This window comes from Peromyscus maniculatus, chromosome 13, assembly GCF_049852395.1.
Source record: "Peromyscus maniculatus bairdii isolate BWxNUB_F1_BW_parent chromosome 13, HU_Pman_BW_mat_3.1, whole genome shotgun sequence".
In the NCBI taxonomy this organism is placed as follows: Eukaryota; Metazoa; Chordata; class Mammalia; order Rodentia; family Cricetidae; genus Peromyscus; species Peromyscus maniculatus.
This window is the reverse complement of record NC_134864.1, coordinates 51073159-51095139: the sequence shown is the minus strand read 5'-3', so window position 1 is coordinate 51095139 and position 21981 is coordinate 51073159. Positions and strand designations below refer to the sequence as shown.

Sequence of the window (21981 nt, the reverse complement as noted above, 5' to 3'; positions counted from 1 at the left end):
TATTAAAGTCAAACTATACATATTCTAATTTTCCTATATTTTAAGAATTATACATTTTCTGCTGGGCGGTGGTGGCACACACCTTTAATCCCAGCACTAGAGAGGCAGAGGCAGAAAGATCTCTGTGAGTTCAAGGCCAGCCTGGTCTATAAAGTGGGTTCCACGACAGCCAGGACTGTTACACAGAGAAACCCTGTCTCAAAAAAACAAAACAAAACTAATCACACATTTTCTTTGCCAAATGCATCAGTAAAATATATTGAACAACATGCAAAGCAGAAAAACACTAATCTACATGTGACTAAAAAGCTTTCTACCGCTCATTCAGTCTAAAAATGAGAAGCAGTAGTGATGTGTGTGGGACCAAGGCGAGTAACCCTAGCTTGGCAGGGCTGTGTATGTTACCTTACGAACAAAGGAGCTTCACTATGAGCTCTGGAGGATGAAAATCATCGAGTTATAGTTACCTTAATGAATTGCAAGCTATTCTAAAGTTTCTGCCATTCCCTCTAGGCTTTGCTCTTTGTCTACACTGTCTTTCATCAGGTCTATTCTTTTCCCTTTTACTGACTGCTGGGAACTAAACCTAGGGCTTTACACATGCTAAGCACACTCAGTACAAGTGAGCTACCCCTGACCTCCACCTTGGCTCTGGCAAGCTCACATTCCCTCTTAGGCTCTGTTCCAGAAGCCCTTTCTTTAGGAAGGGATCTGAAGCGGCAGTTTTGGTGTTTTGGTTAGGCAACCGGCACCTTTTTCGTGTTTCCTCTGATATCCGTCCTAGTAGAACAGTAATTATGCCCCTTTTTCTAGCATAACAAGGTGGAAGGTGGAGAGCATGTGTCAGTGGTCTATGGGTTACAGTCTAGAATGTAGCTAGTCTAATGTCTGAGACACAGCTCTCAAAACTGTCAGAGAGAGACAGATTACAATCTTGGCAAGAAAGGAGAAAAGAATGGGTGCGGCGACGAACGCCTTTAGTCCCAGCACTCAGAAGGCAGAGGCAGAAGGATCTCTGAGTGTTCAAGGCCAGCCTGACCAGCTGGAGCTCCACAATGAAACCCCTGTCTAAAAAAATAAAAAGAAAGAAAGGAAGAAAGATGAAAAAGGAAGATATGTCCTGTCTTCATGACAAAGTTGTTTCTTGGAAACTACACACTATTTATCCTATATTTCAATGTTTTACCATTCCAGCTACACGAGAGAGTGCATCTTCCCAGGAGGTATAAGTTAAAAGTCCCTTTTCATTTCTGACCATGGGCTCAGTAAGTCTTTGACGTTTCAGTCCATCATAGGCAAATCTAGAGAAAAGAAATCACACAACATATAGAATATTGATAAGGAGCAACTATAATTTTCAAGTTTAAAACTGTCAAAAAAAAATGTTATTTAAATAGAAGATTACCAACCAGGCGGTGGTGATGCACACATTCAATCCCAGCACTGGGAGGCAGAGGCAGGCGGATCTCTGTGAGTTCAAGGCCAGCCTGGTTTACAGAGTGAGATCCAGGAAAGGCACCAAAAACTACACAGAGAAACCCTGAACCAAAAAACAAACAAACAACTAAATAAACAAACAGAAGGTTACCTGAAGTGTCAAACAGAATAATAAACACCCAAGGCAGGTATGGTGGCAATAGATAGATCTACCCTAGCTGGGCACAGTGGTGCACGCCTTTAATCCCAGCACTCAGGAGGCAGAGGCAGAACTCTGTGAGTTCCAGTCAGCCGAGTCAACAGAAAGAGTTCAGGACAGTCAAGGCTACACAGAGAGGTGTTGTCTTGGGGGGGGGGGGGGGAAGAGGCTCTCCCTTAATTCCTTTATTCCCAAGCACTAGAGATGGAAAGCACGGCCTTGACTATAGTAAGCAAGTGTTCTACAGCCAAGCTACAGCTACAGCCCTGCATATGTTTATTTTGAGACAAGGTCTCAGTCTCCCAGGTTGGCCATGAATTTCAGATCCTCCAAGTACCTTAGACCACAAGCTTGTGCCACTATGCCCAGCATTTGTAACTATTAATGTTGATTTTTCCCCCCATTCTCTTTATAAAAATCCAGATTTTTCAGTAGTTTATATCATTTTGCAACATAAAAAATTCCATTAAAATGACAATAAGGGCTGAGAGATGGCTATGTGGTCAGGAGCACTTGTTCTTGCAAAGAAACTGAGTTCAGTTCCCAGCACTCACATGGCAGCTCACAACCATCCACAACACTGTAGTACACACCCAGAACCCACATGGCAGCTCACACTGTCCACAACACTGTAGTACACACCCAGCACCCACATGGCAGCTCACAACCATCCACAACACTGTAGTACACACCCAGCACCCACATGGCAGCTCACAACCATCCACAACACTGTAGTACACACCCAGCACTCAGATGGCAGCTCACAACTATCCACAACACTGTAGTACACACCCAGCACTCACATGGCAGCTCACAACCATCCACAACACTGTAGTACACACCCAGCACTCAGATGGCAGCTCACAACCATCCACAACACTGTAGTACACACCCAGCACTCACATGGCAGCTCACAACCATCCACAACACTGTAGTACACACTCAGCACCAATATGGAAGGTCACAACCATCCACAACACTGTGGTACACACCCAGCACCCACATGGCGACTCACACTGTCCACAACACTGTGGTACACACCCAGCACCCAGACATCCACAGGAGCAAAACGCTCATATATGTAAAGTAAATCTAAAAGAAGACCATCCATTTTTATATCAGCTGTACCTGGTTTTATCGGAGATCCACTCTTCGTTAATATCTTCATGCATTCGTGGCAAAATCCTCATCACCTCTCCAGTCCTTGTGCTAACCACAATGTTACTCCCCACTGCGTCCATGACGTCAATGGACTCGGTCTTTCTGAGAAAAGAAACATACAGTCTGCCGTATGCTGACGCTAAGAGCAACAAGAGCTTCTGTTAGTCATGTCCCTGTCAGCTTTTCCTTTTGGTATTGAGACAGGTCTCATACGCTCAGGCTGTCCTCAAACCCTCTGGGTAACAAGTGACTCTGAACTGATGATGCAGCCTCTGCATCCCAAGTGCTGGGATTACAGACATACACCACCAGACCCACCTCCTTTCTAAATCTAAAAATAGTGGAACTCGGAAGAATAGCTATAAATATAAGCACCTCCATATTTTAAATACATTGACAGGCCAACTGGAAGGGAAAACAACTAATTAATTCTGGGCTGCTGGCAGTCAAAGACAACTACAAATCAACCATTCCAGAAAGCAGAAACAGAGCTCGACAAAAATAAACAAATAAATAAAATACCCCCCAATACCATGTTATCACTTACATACCCAAATGTAAGACATAAAAACTACTCTGTGGGGGCTGGAGAGATGGTTTAGTGGTTATGAGCACTTGTTGCTCTTGTAGAGGATCTGAGTTGGTTCCCAGCACCCCCATGGCAGCTCACCACTGCCCAACTCCAATTTCAAAGGATTCGATGCCCTCTTCTGGCTTCTTCAGGCACCTGCATGCACACAGGGTTCACACATAACTCAGACCCACACACATACACATCAAATAAAAAATAAACCTAGAAACAGCTGTATTGTGGAGCTGGAAATATGGTCTAGTAGATAAAGTAGGAGCTATGCAAGCATAAAGACCAGAATTCAGATTCCTAGCACCCACAAAAATGCCAGGAGGGCATGGCATCATAGCACTCGGGAGGATAGAGTTGAGTGGGCGGACCAGAAAAACTGGCTAGTCAGAGTGGGGACAGCAATTGGTGTGGAGCTTCAGGCTCAGCAAGAAAGGCTGCCTCAGTAAATTGAGTGAAGGGAGTCTGAAGACACCCGATGTTAACATCCGGTCTCCACACGCACATATGCACAAGCACACCTGATCAGCCTAAAACTCCGTAATGGCTGGGTGTTGAGTGGCACACAATGTAATCCCAGCACTTGAAAAGCAGGGGCAGGTGGATTTCTGTGAGTTCAAGGCCACCCTGTTCTATATAACCAATTCCAGGAAAGCCAGGGCTACATAGAGAGTCCCTCAAACAAACAAACAAACAAACAAACAAATCTGTAATGGTCTGGCTTGATGCTGCTCCTGCTCCCTCCTCAGTGAAGGCTACTACCATGGCATATACTCATGTGTTATTTTTCCAGTACTAGAAAGAAAGAAACTATAATTTTGTAGAGGTTTGTCCTACCTTCCATTTAACTAGCTACCTTCCAATAAACCATTTTTATGGGGCTGGTTCAGGCTCTTTAATCAGTAAGTACAGGCTGCATGAGTGCGAAGGCCCGAGTTCCAAAGTCCAAAACCCACATCAAAAGGTGAGCGTGACAGTGACGCCTGTAATCTCAGCACTCCGGAGGCAGAAGTGGGAGGGTCACCGGGCTCACTGGCTACCCAAATCGGTGAGTTCCAGGTTCCGTAAGAGATAAACTAGTGAGGAAGTAAAGAGACCACTTGACCTGCACATCTGGCATCCACACACACACCCTCCCTCCCACACACAAACATGTACACACACATATAAATATTTTTTGGTGGTGTTTTTGTTTGTTTTGTTTTTCCAGACAGGGTTTCTCTGTGTAACAGCACTGGCTCTCCTGGAACTCACTTGGTAGCCCAGGCTGGCCTCAAACACAGAGATCCACCTGCTTTTGCCTCCTGAGTGCTGGAATTAAAGGCGTGCGCCACCATCTCCTGGCAACACAGGTTTTGTTTGTTTGTTTGTTTGTTTGTTTACTTAAAACAAACAAAGTGTAGCCCAAAATTCATTAAAATTTAAGAAGAAAATGACACAGAACATTTTATGAAAAGTAGGGAACTAGAATTTGAAAACGGGGCGAGGAAGGTGTCTCAAAGAGTAAACGCACTTGCTGAGCAAGCCTGACGACCTGAGTCTGATCCCTAGAACCCACACCCAGAGCCAGATGAAGTGGTGCACATTTCTAATCCCAGCACTCCTACAGTGAGACAGCAGGAGAAACAGAAGGACTGGTCAAGAGTCTGTAGGCTGGCGGGCCTCACATATGCAGCATAATGGAAGAAATGAGACCTTCCTTAACAAGGTAAGGGGTAAAACTAAGTTCTGAAGTTGTCCTTTTCTCGTGCACACCGGCATGCACCCACCTGTGCATGAACATGAGCGTAGACACACACACTAAATAAAAATTAACACAAATAAACAGGGCTAGGAATATGGCTCAATCTGCAAAGCCATGGCCTAAGTAAGTACAATGAGCTGAGTTCTATCCTCATAATGCATGTAAAAATGCTGGGTATGATAGGACATGCTTGGAATCCCAGAGCTGGAGAAGCCGAGACAGAGTATCTCTAGGCAGCTAGTCTAGCCTGATCGGTGAGTTATAGGCCAACAAGATACTCTGTCTCAAAGAAGGTGGACAATGTTTCTGAGGATGACACCAAACCTGTCTTTTGGCCTGTAAACACACCTGCACACACATTCATGGGCACCTGTCTCTCTCTCTCTCTCTCTCTCTCTCTCTCTCTCTCTCTCTCTCTCTCTCACACACACACACACACACACACACACACACACACACACACACACACACAACAAAATCTTGTAAAAACAAGTCGGTCAAAAATGCAAAGATAAAGGAGGAGAGATGGCTCAGTGGTTAAGAGTACTGACTGCTCTTCCAGAGGATCTGGGTTCAATTCCCAGCACCCACATAGCAGCTCAAAGCTGTCTGTAATTCCAGGTCCAGGGGACCTGATACCCATGGCAAAACACCAATGCACATAACATAACAATAAATAAATTTATAAAGAAAAAAATGCAGAGATAAATACCTTGTTTCCCAAGGCCGGGCAGTAAAGGCATAAGGCTTCGAGGTCAGGGCACCTACAGGGCAGATATCAATGATATTCCCAGACAACTCAGACATGAACATTTTCTCAACGTATGTGCCAACTTGCATGTCATTTCCTCTGCCCGTTGTGCCCAAATCATCTACCCCGGCAATCTCACTTGCAAACCTGAAAAATGAAAACTCATTAATGGTGGAGTTCAGCAAAGAGTATTTCCTTTCCTGTTCGTGATCACAAAGACAATGACTTTCAAAACATTAAAAAGGTATTAATATATTTTCAATAAGGGTAGTCAGCAAATAAAAATTAATGTTTTTCCATAACCGAAGTGTAACACACAAATGGAAACCTATACAAATCATGTGTATGCAGTTTAGTAAGTTATCACACAATTAATACCAGATCTAAAGTTTTAAATTCAACTGAAATTGGCATTAATTGAAAGCAAATAGCATAGTCTTTTTACCAGAATATATGAAGGGAAAAAAAGCACCAAAAACAAGTAAACAAAAATCTTTTTCCCAGCCGGGCGGTGGTGGCGCACGCCTTTAATCCCAGCACTCGGGAGGCAGAGCCAGGAGGATCTCTGTGAGTTCGAGGCCAGCCTGGGCTACCAAGTGAGTCCCAGGAAAGGCGCAAAGCTACGCAGAGAAACCCTGTCTCGAAAAACCAAATAAAAAAAAAAAAATCTTTTTCCCACTAAATAATGGCTATCATTTCAAGTGTTGTTATTCAATGAAATTAAGGTAGCACCCAGTGACATTCCTGAAGAGAAACATTACCTGATGCATCGGGTACACTGTATACATCTAGTCATGATGGTCTTTACCAATGGTCCAATGTTCTTGTCCTCCACAGCGCGCTTCCCCTCTAGAAATCGACTCCTGTCGCTTCCAAACATCATGGACTGGTCCTTAAGGAGATGACAAGAGAGTCAATCTACTGCTGCTAATGAGATTAAAATGAGTCAATCAAAAAGACTGACAGAATTATTCTAGATACCTGTAGATCACATTCACCTCCCTGGTCACAGATAGGACAGTCCAGTGGGTGATTCGCTAATAAGAACTCCATCACACCTTCTCTGTATGAAAAATCAAATATATAAAGTGACATAAGCAGCTACCACTAAAAAAATGGTGACCTTGAGAGCTTGTTTGGAGGTTCTAGCAGGGGAGCGAAGCTACTCGTATACCCTTGACCGAAGACCGGTCCTCCTCTATTCGGGGAAGGTCATCAACCTCTTCAACCGAGCTCGCAGCTTCGGGAGGGATCTATGCGGGGCGGTAGTGGCGCACGCCTTTAATCCCAGCACTCAGGAGGCAGAGGCAGGCGGATCTCTGTGAGTTCAAGGCCAGCCTGGTTTACAAAGTGAGTTCCAGGAAAGGCACAAAGCTACACAGAGAAACCCTGTCTCGAAAAACCAAATAAAAAAGAAAAAAAAAAATGGTGACCTATATGTGGTGATATTTTATTTGTACTGAAATGTGATTTTATTTGTATGTTAATAAATAAAGTTGCCTGGGGGTCAGAGCTATAGCAAGCCATAGCAGAAGCTGGGTGTTGGTGGCGCACGCCTTTAATTCCAGCACTTGGGAGGCAGAGCTAAGCAGATCTCTGTGTGTTCAAGGATACAGCCAGCATGGAGACACACGCCTTTAATCTCAATACCAATCATAGAAGACCTGGAGGTCTGTATGGATGGGCAGTGACAAGACAGTCATGTGGTTGGGTTTACAACCAATGAGAAGGCAGAATAGAAAGTCAGTAAAAAGGACAAACACACAGGAAGTAGGTCTCTTGCGAAGGAGGAGAGCAGCGGCAGTGAAGGGTAAGGTTTTTAGCTCTTAGCTTTTGCTCTGACCTCTTGGGCTTTTAACTTTGCATTTGCTCTGTGTTTCTTATTACATCTACACCTATATACTAGCTCAATAACCTTAAGAGATATTTTTATAATTAGCATACATTTTCTTCATCTTTTGAGACTCACTCTATAGACCAAGATGCCCTCGAACTCACAGAGATCCATCTGCCTCTGCCTCCCAAGTGCTGGGATTAAAGGCATGCGCCACCACTACCTGACTTAGTTAGCATGCATTTTAACTGACTTCCAGACACGCCATCATACTAGTATTCAGCTAGTATTAAATACAGTGTGAACGTGTTCATAAGAATTTCAACTAAAATACTCATCTAAGGATGTTGACTTTCAGGGCTTTGTTTACTCACTTATTTATTTTGAGACAGGGTCTCATGAAGCCCAGCTGGCCTCCAACTCACAATGTAGCCAACGATGTCCTTGCATTCTGATTTTCCTGCCTACACCTTCCAAATGATGGAAACACAGGCATATGCCACCATTGCCAGCATTTTTTTTCTTTTCTTTTCTATTTTTTTTCAAGACAAGGTTTCTCTGTGTAACAGTCCTAGCTGTCCTTAAACTCACAGAGATCCACCTGCCTCTGCCTCCCAAATGCTGGGATTGAAGGCATGCGCCACCACTGCCTGGCTTGCTTTTTATTTTTCTAAAGACAGAGTCTTGCTATGTAGTCCATGGACCTTCAACCTCCCAATTGCTGAAATTATAGGCATGTGCTGTCATGCCCCTCTTTTTACAGTTATGACTTAGGGTTGGAGAGATGGCTCACTGGTTAAGAGCACAGGCTGCACTTTCAGAGGACCCGGGTTCAATTCCCAGCACCTATATATCTGTAACTCCAGTTCCAGGGTATCTGGTACCCTCTCAAAGACACATACAAGCAAGATATCAGTGCAAATAAAATCAAAATAAATAAATAAGCCGTTTAAAAAATTTTAACCTTTAATAATATACAATTCTCAAACACTGCTGGAGTAGGTGCAGCTTAACTGGCAGAATGATCACCCAGCAAGCCTGAAACCTTGGGTTCAATCTCCACTGCTGTGTTACTCAGGCATGGTGGCCTTATGCCTGTAGTCCTGGTACTAAAGAAGCAGGGACCAGACTCTCAAGGTCATCTTCAGGTCCACGAGTGTGAGACCAGCCTGGGCTACATGAGATCATCTCCAAAATAAAGTCTTTTTAAATTGCTGAAAGGTACTCAGAAAATGTCTACATTAAGATGAAGACAGGGCTGGAATTATAGCAATATGGCAAAGCAGTCGTCTGTATTAGTTTTATAGGTTTAATCCACAAGCCTCACTCACACATACACTGAGCACCAGAGCAAATACTAATGTGTCATGGACTCAGCTCAGTAAGTCCTGGGTGCTGCTCATCGCAAGGTGCCTTTTTTTTTTTTTTTTTTTTTTTTTTTTTTTGAGACAGGGTTTCTCTGTGTAGCTTTGCGCCTTTCCTGGAACTCGCTTTGGAGACCAGGCTGGCCTCGAACTCACAGAGATCCGCCTGCCTCTGCCTCCGGAGTGCTGGAATTAAAGGCGTGCACCACCACCGCCCGGCGCAAGGTGCCTTTTCAAGGCTCACACTATTCCCCACAATCCCGACTATCTGCACTGACCCTCTACTGTGAACTCACCTGTGCTGGCCTCCAAAGGCTGGCACTAAATCCCTCATCTACGGGAGGCATGACTACCTCCTGACAAACCTACAGTAGCAAGAACCAAGTACCTGGCTTTCTTAGACTTCTCCGAGTTTGTCAGGATATTCCAGCCCTTCATCACGGGCATGGCACAAGCAGCAACGACCTACAAGTTCAATGAAGAGATCCATTTGTATTTATAAGCAACGCTACACACAAAATATTAATAAAACATTAAAAAATAAACAAAACCCAGGGGTGCACAATGAGCTGCATGACAAACTGAAATCTGCCTCAAGATAAAAAAAAAGCACAGATCATTTTTCAAAATAGATTTTCATTTTCAGCTAGGTAGACTGGCACATGCCTGTAACCTCGGCACTCGGGAGGTAGAGGCTGCAAGTCTGAGGCCAGCCTGTCTAGCCAGAGTTTTATTTATAGTGAGACCTTTTCTAAAAGACAAGTAACAATAAAATTTTTTCTACTTTTTTTTTTATAACCATAGGATAATCTGACCCTTCATGTTAATCTTACAAACAAAACACTGCTGTGATTTGTCCCCAAAAGGCCTTGTACTGGAAGGCTGTCCCCAATCTACTGGTGAGAAGGGAGGAGGAGGCAAACGGGACAAGTGAGAAACACTGGTTTCTCGATGATCAGGTCTTGGAGCAGATTAGTTCCCATGAGAAGTGGGTTATTGACAAAAAAGAAGGGGGCCGCCACCCAGTCTCTTGCTTTTCCTCCTGTCATATTATACAACAATCATTTGTCTACCAAATGTAATCGCTTGATTTTGGGCTCAGACTCAAAAACTATGAGCTAAATAAACCTCTTCACTTCATAAAGTATCCAGTCTTGGATATTTTGTTATAGCAACTCCAAAGAAACTAATTTTTGAGTCAGGGTTTCTGTACCTGGCTGTTCTAGATATCTCTATGTAGACTAGGCTGGCCTCAAACTCAGAGATGCCCCCTGCCTCTTCCCTTTGAGTGCTGGGATTAAAGGTGTATACCACTATGCCTGGCTTTTTTTTTTGGTTTTTCGAGACAGGGTTTTTTTGTGTAGCTTTGGTGTCTTTCCTGGAACTCGCTTTGTAGACCAGGCTGGCCTTGAACACACAGAGATCCGCCTGACTCTGCCTCCCAAGTGCTGGGATTAAAGGCATGTACCACTACCACCCAGCCCTAGCTTTTATTTTTTTAAACTTTTTCTGGCCTTTCTTTTCTTCTCTCTCTCTTTCTCTCTCTCTCTCTCTAATTTACTCTTACTTTAAAAATGTTTAAGACCAGGTCTCACTACGTAGTAGTGCTGACCTGGAACTTACTATGTAGACTAGCCTGTCTCCAACTCACAGACATCTGCCTGCCTCTGCCCTGAGTGCTGGGATTAAGGTGTGTACCACCACACTCAACCTGATCATCATTTTTGTGCTTTAAAAACCAGGAACGGCCAGACAAGATGGTTCAGTATGTAAAGGTACTTCCTAAGTCAACCCTGGCACCTACATAGAGGAGGAGAAGAGTGACCTCACGAAGTTATCCTCTGATCTCCACATGTTTCCTAGCACATGCATACACATCATGCACACATACATGATAAATAAGTAAAATTGAAAAAAAAAGCATTCAGGAGGCTAGTGGATAAAGGCACTTGCTGCCAAGCTTGACAGACCCGAGTTTCATCTGTAGGACCAACTTGGTAGAAAAAGAAAACTCACTCCTCTGACCTCCACACACGTAGTGAGTGGTACGTACACGCATGCACATGTGCACACAAATACATACACTAAACATAATAAAATTTTGTTTAAAGAATTTAACACTAGCCTGTGCTATAGAGTAAATCTGAGGCCAGCCTGTACTAGGTAGAGAGACTGTCTCACAAAAATGAAACCAAGGGCCAGTGGGATGGCCCAGTGAGTAAAGGTGCTTGTCAAACCCAGGGACCTCAGAGTGCAATCCACAGGACCCATGCAGTGGACAGAAAGGTCCAGACCCTGTAAATTGCCCTCTGAGCTCCACATGTGCATCATGGCACATACCCCAGATCTCATTTCCTACTAAATAAATGGGCACATATCTTTTAAATTAAAATAAAAACAAAACAGAACAGGAAAAGAGCCCCAAGGGTTTAAGGAGATAGCTTAGTCGGGAGAGTGCTTGCTCTGTAAGCCTGAGAAGCACTCGAACTTAAGTTTCTTCCCTAAAACCAATATTAAAAAAGCTGGAGGGCTGGAGAATTGGCTCAGAGGTTAAGAGCACTGGCTGCTCTTCTAGAGGTCCTGAGTTCAATTCCCAGCTACCACATGGTGGCTCACAACCATCTATAATGAGATCTGATGCCCACTTTTGGCCTGCAGGTATACGTGCAGACAGAATACTGTCTACATAATAAACAAATACATCTTAAAAAAAAAAAGCTGGGCACAGTGGAGCATGCCTATAATCTCAGCACTGGGGAGGCAAGGCAAGTGCATCCCTGGAGCTCGCCCAGCTTAGCCTAACCAGAGGGACTGTCTCTAAAAAACAAGATGGAGAATCATGAGGAGTGATACTTGGAGTTCACACGCACGCATGCACGCCACCAGCCTTGTTTTCATTTGTAGGCACTGCTGAGTCACAGCTTTATGTACAAAATGCAATTACATAACCTAAAGTGAACTTCTCTACAATTCCTTGTCAAGTGAAATGGCACAGCATAAACACTTCTATATGCTACACACTCGCCATAATTAAGATACCAATAACTTGAGACCTGGCGGCAGTGGTAGCACACAACTTTAATCTCAGCACTCGGGAGGCAGAGGCAGGCAGATCTCTGTGAGGTCAAGGCCAGCCTGGTCTACAGAGTGAGTTCTAAGACAGCCAGGACTACACAGAGAATCCTGTCTCAAAAAAAGCAAAAAGAAGAAACCACCTTGAGAAGAAAAAAGAGAAAAAAGAAAGAAAGAAAAAAAAGAGGATACCACCTTGAATTCCTAGACTTGTTATACCACATTTATATTTACGTAACACTTCCATCAATGTACTTCACTTTGAAATGACTCACCTACATAAAAAAATATTGAATTTATAGTAGTACTGATTTTAAAGAAAGTCTGCTACACGATTTAAGTCTTCTCCCTCCACAGCATGCTACTGAATTCCAGGCATCACGTACCTTTGGAGCCTTCTCAATTTCCACCAGGCACATCCTGCAGTTGCCAGCCACAGACAGCCTTTCATGGTAACAGAACCGAGGGATCTGCATGCCAACCTTCTCACAAGCCTAGAAGACAAAGCCTAGCATCAGAAGACCTTCACTTCGTTCTGTCCTCACTGAAGCACAAGGCAGGGGGTCCTTTATTACTAACATCCCCACGTGCCCCTCTCTGTCTCCACCCACTCTTACGTGCGTTCCTGAAGAGATTTCACTCTGCTTTGATCCCAAACCCATCAGCTCTGAAGCTGTCTCAGGACATAAGAACCCTCAAAGTCCCCTCATTTTATGTAAGATATTAGATAAAAGTATACAGTCTGTGGTGAAGTTTTTTCCCATTATCTGCTCTCTGTCCACAAGTTTCTCTGTCAAATTGTCCCAGTGGCTTCATACATGGACTTCCTTTTTTTGTTTGTTTGTTTGTTTGTTGAAACAAGGTTTCTCTGTGTAGTCCTGGCTCTCCTGGAACTCACTCTGTAGACCAGGCTGGCCTCGAACTCTTAGAAATTCTCCTCCTTCTGCCTCTCAAGTGCTGGGATTAAAGGCACGTGCCACCACTGCCCGATGTCTAATGTTTTGTTTTGTTTCTAAACTAAACAGTGGGAAGAAGTAATTTTTAAACAAAAACCAGAGAACACACAGTAACAAAAATACATTACAGCATATGCATACCTGCAGGACAGTGGTCCCTGGTTCCACCATGACAGACTGACCATCAACGAAGACTTCAATCAGGTTACTCGCCGCTGTGCCGGTTGTTCGAACTGATCATCAAAACAACAGGTGAAAAACAAATGACCAGAGTTGAACTCATTACAGCAGAGCTGATGGACTATCACAGATACACATTTTCATTTTTACTAGTCCTGTCGCCTGATGCAAATTTCTTCAAATACTAAATCGGCACAAAAGACAGGGTTTCTCTGCGTAGTTTTGGTGCCTGTCCTGGATCTCGCCTCTGTAGACCAGGCTGGCCTCGAACTCACAGAGATCCGCCTGGCTCTGCCTCCCAAGTGCTGGGACTAAAGGTATGTGCCACCACCGCCCGGCCTTAGTTGTCTACTTTAAATAAAGCTGAGACTTTAATATTGCTTTTCAAAAACCAAATGACCACTGTTTTTTTTTTTTGTTTTGTTTTGATACAGAATGTAGTTTCTAATATTTTCTATTAAGTGTTTCTTATAAACTAAAGAAGGGAAAATTTTATTTTGAAAATTTCTGTCAACTTGGATCAATTGTTGGTACTCTTATTTAATGTAAATTATGGGCTCAAAAATTTTTGAGGAAATATCTAATAGACCATGGAACTGACAAAGGTAAGTCTAATACTCATGAATATAAAACAAAACAAAACTTACCATATCCTTTAGGAGACTTAGAAAGGCCTATTAAGGCCCTTTTTATAGGTATCCTTAACATGATGGCTAAAAAACAAAACAAAGATGAATTATTGTAGAGGGAAAAGAGCCACCTAGTTATAAAGTATCTGACATTGTTTTATGGTTTCATGTTCTTATTCTGAAAGAATATTCAGAAGTCTTGATGTTTTCTATCAAGTTGTACATACAACATTCAGTCCCAGAGACATTACTTTGTACAATGTCACATAGCTAAGGTGCAGTCAGTATACAATAATCTTTGGGTCCTTGCACAGCTTTACAACTGAGCTACATCTCAAGCCAAAAATCTGGGCTTTGTAATGCAAAGGTCAGTTTTGTCATAACCAGAGGGAAGTGGTAAAGGCCTGGAACACAGCTCAGTTGGGATACAATACACAAGAGTGACTGCCTAGCATTCAGGAAGTCCTAAATTCTAACCCCAGCACAGCATAAACTGGATTACATGCCTGTAATCCCAGAAACTAGGGGGTGGGGAGTGGAGGCAGGAGGATCAGAAGTTCAAGGTCATCTTCTCCTACATAGCAAGTTTGAAGTCAGGCAGAGATACTGGAAACACTGTCTCAACGAAAAAGAATAAAGTAAAATAAATTGCAAAAATAACTATCGTTAATAGCTATTTAAAATAAGTAAAACACCCTTCTGCCCTCATCTTCTACCAGTATGTTGGGGTTTTTGTTTAAAACATGGTCTTGCTATTTATCTTGGTCAGTCTTGAATCAATCCTCCTACCTCTGCTTCCAGGGTGCTACCACAACTGGCTTCAGTATGCACTTTCATGATATATGAATTATATGTGATCCTAAGATATTCTGAGGTAGCTCAGAAGTCAAAAGCCTTTGATGCATCTTAGGGACCATCATTCTGTGCTGAGGAGTAAGTTTATCTCACAGACCAGCAATTTGCTTGTATTATGCTGCTATCCTGAGTGATCATCAACTCATGGAATCTTCCTACTTGAGTACCAATTCCCAAGAGCTCATAAAAATAAGCTTTAAAACAATGGTCCTCCGTTGGACCTGGTGTTACAGGACTGTAATCTCAGTAGTTACTTGGGCCACCACGGCAGCAGGATCACATGTTCCAGGCCTGCCTAGACCTTGAGTGAGTTCAATGTCAGCCTGGATAACCTGGTGAGATGCTGTCTCAGAAACAGAAAGGTGACTGGAGAGACTGGGCAGTTGACAGCATTTGTTGCTCTCACAATCAACCACAGCTGCAGTTAGTCTCCTCTGTTCTCTGCAGGCACCAGCGCACACATAGTGCACACATGTACACGCAGGCAAAACATCATATACAGAAAAGGAAGTAATTTGTTGTTGTTGTTGTTATTAAAATAACAGGGTTTCTCTGTGTAGCCCTGGCTGTCTTGGAACTCGCTCTGTAGACCAGGCTGGCCTTGAACTCAGAGATCCGCCTGCCTCTGCCTCCTGAGTGCTGGGACTAAAGGTGTGCACTACCACTGCCTGTCCTGGAAGCATTTTCTTAATTGAGGTCCCCTCCTTTCTCGGATGACTTTAGCTTGTGTCAAGTTGACATAAAACTATGTAGCACAGTCTCTAAAACCATAATTTTTCTTTTGGAATTTTTAGAAGTTTTGTGTAGTCTGTTGGTTTGTTTGGTTTTGGTGACAGGATCTCGTGTAGCTCAGGCTAGCCTTAAACTCCTGGTTCTCCTGCCTTTACTGTCAGGCTGCTGGGATCTCAGGGATATGCAAGATGGCTAGTTTTCTGTGTTTGTTTTTACCTTTTAAAGACAGTAAGAAAAAAATTATGTGATTAGAACATATCAATATTAAAGAATTAGTAAAAAAAAAGTGTCAATAGCAGTAGCAGTACTAATAGAAAATAGTGAAAAATCAGGATTTGTTTCTTTTCCTTCTTAATTAAAGAGAACTTAAGTGTAAGTGTTCTGCCTGCATGTGTATCTGCTCACCATGTTGCTATCAGACTCCCTGGGACTGGAGTTACAAACAGCTGCTAGGCTGTCATCTAATTTCTGAGAATCAAACCTGGGCCCTCTAGAAGAATAGCCAGGGAGGGGTCTTAACCACTGAGCCATCTCTCCAGTCCCCAAAGTACAGCCCACGCTGGTCTTGAATTCATGACCTGTCGGCCTCTACCTCTTCAACAGATCCTATGGCATGTACTACTACAAGCGGCTTTTAGCTACATAGGGATGAGACTGGCCTGAAACTCAGAGATCCATCCACAGGTCTCTAATCTCAAATGCTGAGGTTAAAGGCACTACCACTCCAGATAAAATAGAAGCTTAAGCACTAAAGTCTGTAGTTATCACAAATGACCTGTAATTAAAAGTTTCAGCCGGGAGGTGGTGGCGCACGCCTTTAATCCCAGCACTCATGAGGCAGAGCCAGGCAGATCTCTGGGTTCGATGCCAGCCTGGTCTACAGAGTGAGATCCAGGACAGGCACCAAAACTACACAGAGAAACCCTGTCTCGAAAAACAAACAAACAAACAAACAAGTTTCATTAATTCATAATTAATTTTATTTAATTAATTCCTTAATAACAGTAATCTACAATTTTCAATACTGAATTTGCAGACATCAAATCTACTAGTAATTTCTGGTAAATCAGTTATTTATTTTTAATAACTAATAATAAATCAGTTATTATTATGCTTCTTTATCTACAGAGCAGATTTACAATACTTTCTAGGGTGTTACTACTAGGTCGATAATTGCCAATAGTTAAAAACAAAGAAAAAATTTTCAATAAAAACAGACTTCACTTTAATCAGTAATGGCCACTGACGACCAGTTGTAAAGTGCTCTTCGTCTGTGGCCCTTTCCTTTACTGCCAGCAGACACCACGTGTTTATTTTACTCTTCTGCTTATTACTAGACTTGGGCTGAGCACGTAGCTTTAGTGGAGGACCACTTTCGTCATCTGCACTGGGCTGTATCCCTAGCACAGATTACAAAGAATCAAGCCCCCAACACTAAGTTGCAGGTGAATTATCAATTTTGGTACCTACGAGACTATAAAGTCCTTGACAAGAAATCTATTGCCCTTTTCTGATGAGTAGCACAGTGCCCTTACAAATTCCAGAACGGGAAGTACATACTCCATTAGAAAAAAGTATTGATGAGCATGGTAGCCCAAACCCATAATCCCAACACTGGGAATGAAGCTTGAGAGTCATGCATTTGAGGCCAGCCTGAGCTACATGATATAAAACCTGCACTACATAGAGAGTTCGAGGATATACTGGCTTACACAGTATACAGTTTGTTTTGTTGTGTTTTTTTTTACTTTGGTGGTATTTTATTTTTGAGATAAATCTCTTGTACCTCAGACTGACCTCAACCTTGCTATGAAGGCAAGGATCAATTTGGGACTCCTAAACCTCAGGCCTCACTTCGAAAGCAAGCGCCGGGATTATGAACATGCGCCACCACGTCTAGATTGGTGTATGTTTGATGCTGTGGTTGGTTTTGTTTTTTACAATCATTTATTTACTTTGGGTGTGCACGCATCTGTGCATGGCAGTGGGGCCTGTCTGTGTATGTGGAAGCCAAAGGACAACTATTGGGAGTCAGTTCCCGCCTTCCATCACCGGGTTCTGGCGATCAAACTCAGGTTGTCAGACTTGGCAGCAAGCATCATTACCAACTAAGCTAGCCCGCCAGCCCTGATATGTGTTTCAGACATATAGCTATCAAATAGGAACAAAAATAACTCCTCAAGCCTGGGATGTAGCTCAGTTAATAGAGTTCTTACTCAGCACTCACAAAGTGCTGGGTTCAATCCTCCTGTCTCAGCCTCCCCATGGCTGGGATTCTAGACCACCACACCTGGCACATCTCTAATATCTTGGCTGTGATAACTGTAAAACAACTTTCTAAAAGTTGCTGATGCTCTGGCTTAGAACACTCCACTTAAGGATGCAAAATTCAGTGAGGAAAAAAAAAAAAGAAAAAGAAAAGAAAAGAAAACATTCCCAGGGAAAAAAAAAAAACCCTAATGTTTACAATTCAGTGTGATCTTACAAACATTGACTCCCAAGAACCTGAAGACACTGCAGCTTCCTGATTTGCAGCTGGGCTCCGAGCTAACTTTTGAAGATTCCGTTTTTTCTGTATGTGTGCATGTGCATGTCTGTACGGGGGCCATGTGAGTGCAGGCTGCTCGCAGTCCAGAAGAGGGTGGCGAATCCCCTGGAGCACAGTGACAGGCAGTTGTGAGTCTCCTTGACCTGGACAAGTGAGACCCGAACTCGGATCCTCTCCGCCAAGGTTCTCTCTAACTGCTTAGCTAACCAGCCCCAGCTAACTTTTTTTAAAAAGTTTTTTTTTGTGTGTCAGTTTTCCCAACGTGATCAATGAACTAGACAAAACAAACAGTACTGCGGACAGCAGAAAGACAGCAGCAGCAACCAAACAAGGATGCCTAATGTGATCCTGCAGAGGGAAAGAAGCCCGAGCTCCCAAAGGTCTTCTGATCTCTCTCCCTTCAGCTCCATCAGACCCAGAAACCAAGAAGCCTAAGTCAAGCCTCCCCTGCCGGTACTCCCCGGTCCCCGGTCCCCGCGGCGGCGGCGGCGGCGGCGGCGGCGGGGCGGGAGGCGGTACCCAGTCAAGGACAAGCGGAGGAGGACTCGTCTGACCTCACGGGCGCAAGCCTCCTGCCAAGAAATAAAACCCTGCGGGAGGCACCTCAGCCTCCCGCACCTAAACCCGCCCTCACCTTCGCTCCGGCGCCCACCAGGCTGCTCCGCGGACTCGTCCGGGTCCTTCCCGACCCCGCCAGACCGGGCCGCTAAGTCAATATGGCGGCCTCGGCGAAGAACGTCAGCGGGACCCGGAGGACGGAAAGCCAGGAGGGACGAAAAACCCGAGGTGCGACAATTCTCCACCACCACCACCCCGCCCCTCCTCTTGGGGGCCCCGTTCGGCAATTTCCGTCAGGCTGAGCGCGAGCCAGGAGGAGGAAGCGGAGGGGGGGGGGGGGACGACGAAGGGCACCCGCAGTTCCGCCGGAAGTAGACGGGGCCTTGAGGCCGAGCGTTTTCGTTCCACTCCGGCTCTTCGCGGGGCGTCTCCCGGGGTTCCGGAACCCCTGGAGGTAGGCGTTTTAAAATGTCTCTTTCATCAGCTTCTCGCCGAGCGCCCCGGAAGGCCCGCGGACCGCCGGCGGGCCGTGTAACTCGCGAGTCCCGGGTGGACGCGGAGGAAGGAGACCGGGGACGTCCTCTGACCTTTAACCCCTAGCCGGTGCAGCGGAGGGAAACGCCTCCGTCTCTATATAAGGACTTTTCCGGCCGGCCCGGGCCCTTTTTTCTGCCCCCCTCCGCGCCGGCCGCCGCGGGCCTCTGGCGCTCTTTTTCTTTTCCCTCCGCTGCTACCCGACGCCATGGGTTTCGGAGACCTGAAAACCCCCGCCGGCCTCCAGGTGCTCAACGATTACCTGGCGGACAAGAGCTACATCGAGGGGTGAGCGGGGAGGCCGGGGCCACGTGGCCCGGGCGGGCGGGCTCGGCGGGCTCGGCGGGTGCCTGGGACGATCGGCGGGCCGGAGGGAAGCGGGGGTCGCCTGGGACGAGGGGAAGCCGAGCCCGGCTCTCAACGGGGCCCGGATGCCGCCGGAGCCGGAGCTCCCGGGAGGGGCGGCAGGCGGGGTGATTGAAGTGTGCGGGGCTTCCGTGGGGGCTGCGATCGAACTTCTTCCGCGTCTTTGGGGAGTTCATACATTTCAACCCCGGGGCTGGGCTGATTGGAGGGTGGTAGCCTGTGGGATCTCTCTCTACGTGGCAGAGAGCCTCGGCTAGCACAGATTCGAAACAGATGGTCAGTGCACTTAGTTTAAAGCAACTTGCTAGCCCCCCCCCCCACGTGTTAGTTTGAGGGATGCAGGGGTTGTCACAGACTAGCTGGTGTTGTGTGCCTTGTCTTTTAAAGGTGGGTGCACTTGTTTTCTTTTGTCGCCGGCAGGTATGTGCCGTCCCAAGCCGATGTGGCAGTGTTTGAAGCCGTCTCTGGGCCACCGCCCGCCGACCTGTGTCATGCCCTGCGCTGGTATAATCACATCAAGTCTTACGAGAAAGAGAAAGCCAGGTAAAAAAGAATGTTGGGCTAGTGTACTTGGATTTTCACATGGCAAAGAGGGACCCAGGTTAAAGGTTACTTTAGCTTTGTTGGGCTAGTGTACACTGAATTTCTTGTGACCTTAAAAGGCCGAGAGACTGAAGTCCCCCGCTTTCTCATGGAACAGGTAGAACATGGACAACAGCAGTTCAGCTTTACTTCACACCTCCCTGCCAATGTGCTCCGACCTGGGGGGGGGGCCGTCGCTGGGGTGAGAGGGTAGCTCCTTCATTGAGCCCCTGGCCATTCTTCTGAAACTACCAGCAAGGGTGGAGAGTTTGGGGAAGTGGCGGCCAGTTAACTAAGAATGGAAGTGAGCATACCTAATGAAATCTCGCAGAGACGTTCATTCTGAAAGAGTTAAACCATAGTGAGTACTGCGTGTGATATGTCCCCCGTGGTACTAACGTTTGCTGCCTGAAGAGTTGGCCACACATAAAATTTTTACCTGGGATTATGCTAAAGAGTAAACAACCAAAACAGGAGGGATTGTTACTGGGAAAGAAGGATTTTGTGTTTTGTCCAGAAAAGGATGTGACACCGACCTAATCGTGATAGACTCTTCTTTTTAAAGCCTGCCAGGAGTGAAGAAATCCTTGGGCAAGTATGGCCCTGCCAGTGTGGAAGACACCACAGGAAGCGGGGCTGCGGGTGCTAAGGATGATGACGACATTGACCTCTTCGGGTCTGATGATGAGGAGGTATGGCCGGCTGTTTCTGAGAGCATGTTGGTGAGGCGGTGTGGCTTCAAGCCCGAGTGTGGATGCTGTAGTCACTGCCCTGGAAAGTTAGCACTGGGTACATACATGATGAATGAAACCAAATCACCATCTTTCGGCTGAGCTCCTGATGGATTTGCTTTTTTCTGATAAACCCGGTCATTTTTGTAACGACCCTGTCACTACATTTATACAGAAGGTAACCAATTCTGTGATTTTTTTTTTTTTTTTGTCCTGTACAGGAAAGTGAAGAAGCAAAGAGGCTCCGAGAAGAGCGCCTTGCACAGTATGAATCAAAGAAAGCCAAAAGTAGGTAGCTTGACAGCTTCCCTTCATCGTTAAATAATGACGAGAGCGGTCTTTTCCAAAGCTCCCCCAAAGTGACTTCGGGTTTTGTTTTTCCAATTTCGTTGACTGGATCAATAGTCTTCATTACCCAGCTTGCCTCATAGATGTCCACAGCTACTGGTCTACAGCTGTTCCTATGGTTGCAGCTGTAGCATTCCTCTGTGGGAAAGGAACTGTGCACCATTAATGCCTCTTTCTTAGCCAAACAGAAAGAGGAATGTGCGTGACACACACAAGGTACATTCTGTGTGTTTTTCGGCAAGAAGATGGTCTGCTTGGAGACACATTGAGATTTGGCCGAGGGCAAGGTGTTCAGTTGAGTGTAATGCGTGTCTTCATCTTTTGTAGAGCCCGCGGTTGTTGCCAAGTCTTCCATCTTGTTAGATGTGAAGCCCTGGGACGATGAGACAGACATGGCTAAATTGGAGGAGTGTGTCAGAAGCATCCAAGCAGATGGCTTGGTTTGGGGCTCTTGTAAGTGCGATGAGCGTGGTTTGAAGTTGGGGTTTATGTACATTTTCCATTTTTACGACATGGACGGTCTCCTAACAAATTTTTCTCTTGATGTTTTTTAGCCAAATTGGTCCCTGTGGGATATGGAATCAAAAAACTTCAAATACAGTGTGTAGTTGAAGATGATAAAGTTGGCACAGATATGCTGGAGGAGCAGATCACTGCTTTTGAGGACTACGTGCAGTCCATGGATGTGGCTGCTTTTAACAAAATCTAAAATCATCCCCAAGTCAGTGCACTTGAATAAAAGCTTGAAAATAACCCTTGGCTCTTGATTCTACAATGGTATATGTCTTCATTTTGAGGGAAAGGATTCAGTGGCTGTGTA

At 45.0% G+C, this 21981-nt stretch overlaps 2 protein-coding genes and 2 non-coding genes across 4 annotated transcripts in view; 3 read left to right on the top strand and 1 right to left on the bottom strand.

Annotated features, from left to right (window-relative positions):
* Ndufs1 (NADH:ubiquinone oxidoreductase core subunit S1) overlaps positions 1-18931 on the bottom strand; it is a 34914-nt gene extending 15983 nt beyond the window's left edge. Inside the window, exons 1-10 of the mRNA XM_006975009.4 lie at positions 18677-18931; positions 13926-13991; positions 13240-13331; positions 12529-12636; positions 9459-9535; positions 6854-6935; positions 6634-6764; positions 5834-6019; positions 2765-2899; positions 1187-1301 (exon numbers count right to left, since the gene is read on the bottom strand). Of these exons, the coding sequence (XP_006975071.2) occupies positions 1187-1301; positions 2765-2899; positions 5834-6019; positions 6634-6764; positions 6854-6935; positions 9459-9535; positions 12529-12636; positions 13240-13331; positions 13926-13986 (987 nt within the window). The 5' untranslated portion in view covers positions 13987-13991; positions 18677-18931. The remainder of the gene's footprint in view (positions 1-1186; positions 1302-2764; positions 2900-5833; positions 6020-6633; positions 6765-6853; positions 6936-9458; positions 9536-12528; positions 12637-13239; positions 13332-13925; positions 13992-18676) is intronic.
* A 357-nt stretch (positions 18932-19288) lies between these two features.
* On the top strand, positions 19289-21914 carry Eef1b2 (eukaryotic translation elongation factor 1 beta 2). Its single transcript, XM_006975008.4, has 6 exons — positions 19289-19422; positions 19921-20043; positions 20648-20774; positions 21035-21101; positions 21489-21614; positions 21716-21914. Exons 1-6 carry the CDS (start codon positions 19343-19345, stop codon positions 21868-21870), a joined length of 678 nt encoding a protein of 225 aa, XP_006975070.2. The 5' UTR covers positions 19289-19342; the 3' UTR covers positions 21871-21914.
* Positions 20872-20949, top strand: LOC121822206 (small nucleolar RNA SNORD51). The gene has a single exon (XR_006063214.2). It is a non-coding gene; the product is annotated as a small nucleolar RNA SNORD51 (small nucleolar RNA).
* On the top strand, positions 21247-21376 carry LOC121822151 (small nucleolar RNA SNORA41). Its single transcript, XR_006063172.1, has one exon. It is a non-coding gene; the product is annotated as a small nucleolar RNA SNORA41 (small nucleolar RNA).
* Positions 21915-21981: the final 67 nt, after the last annotated feature.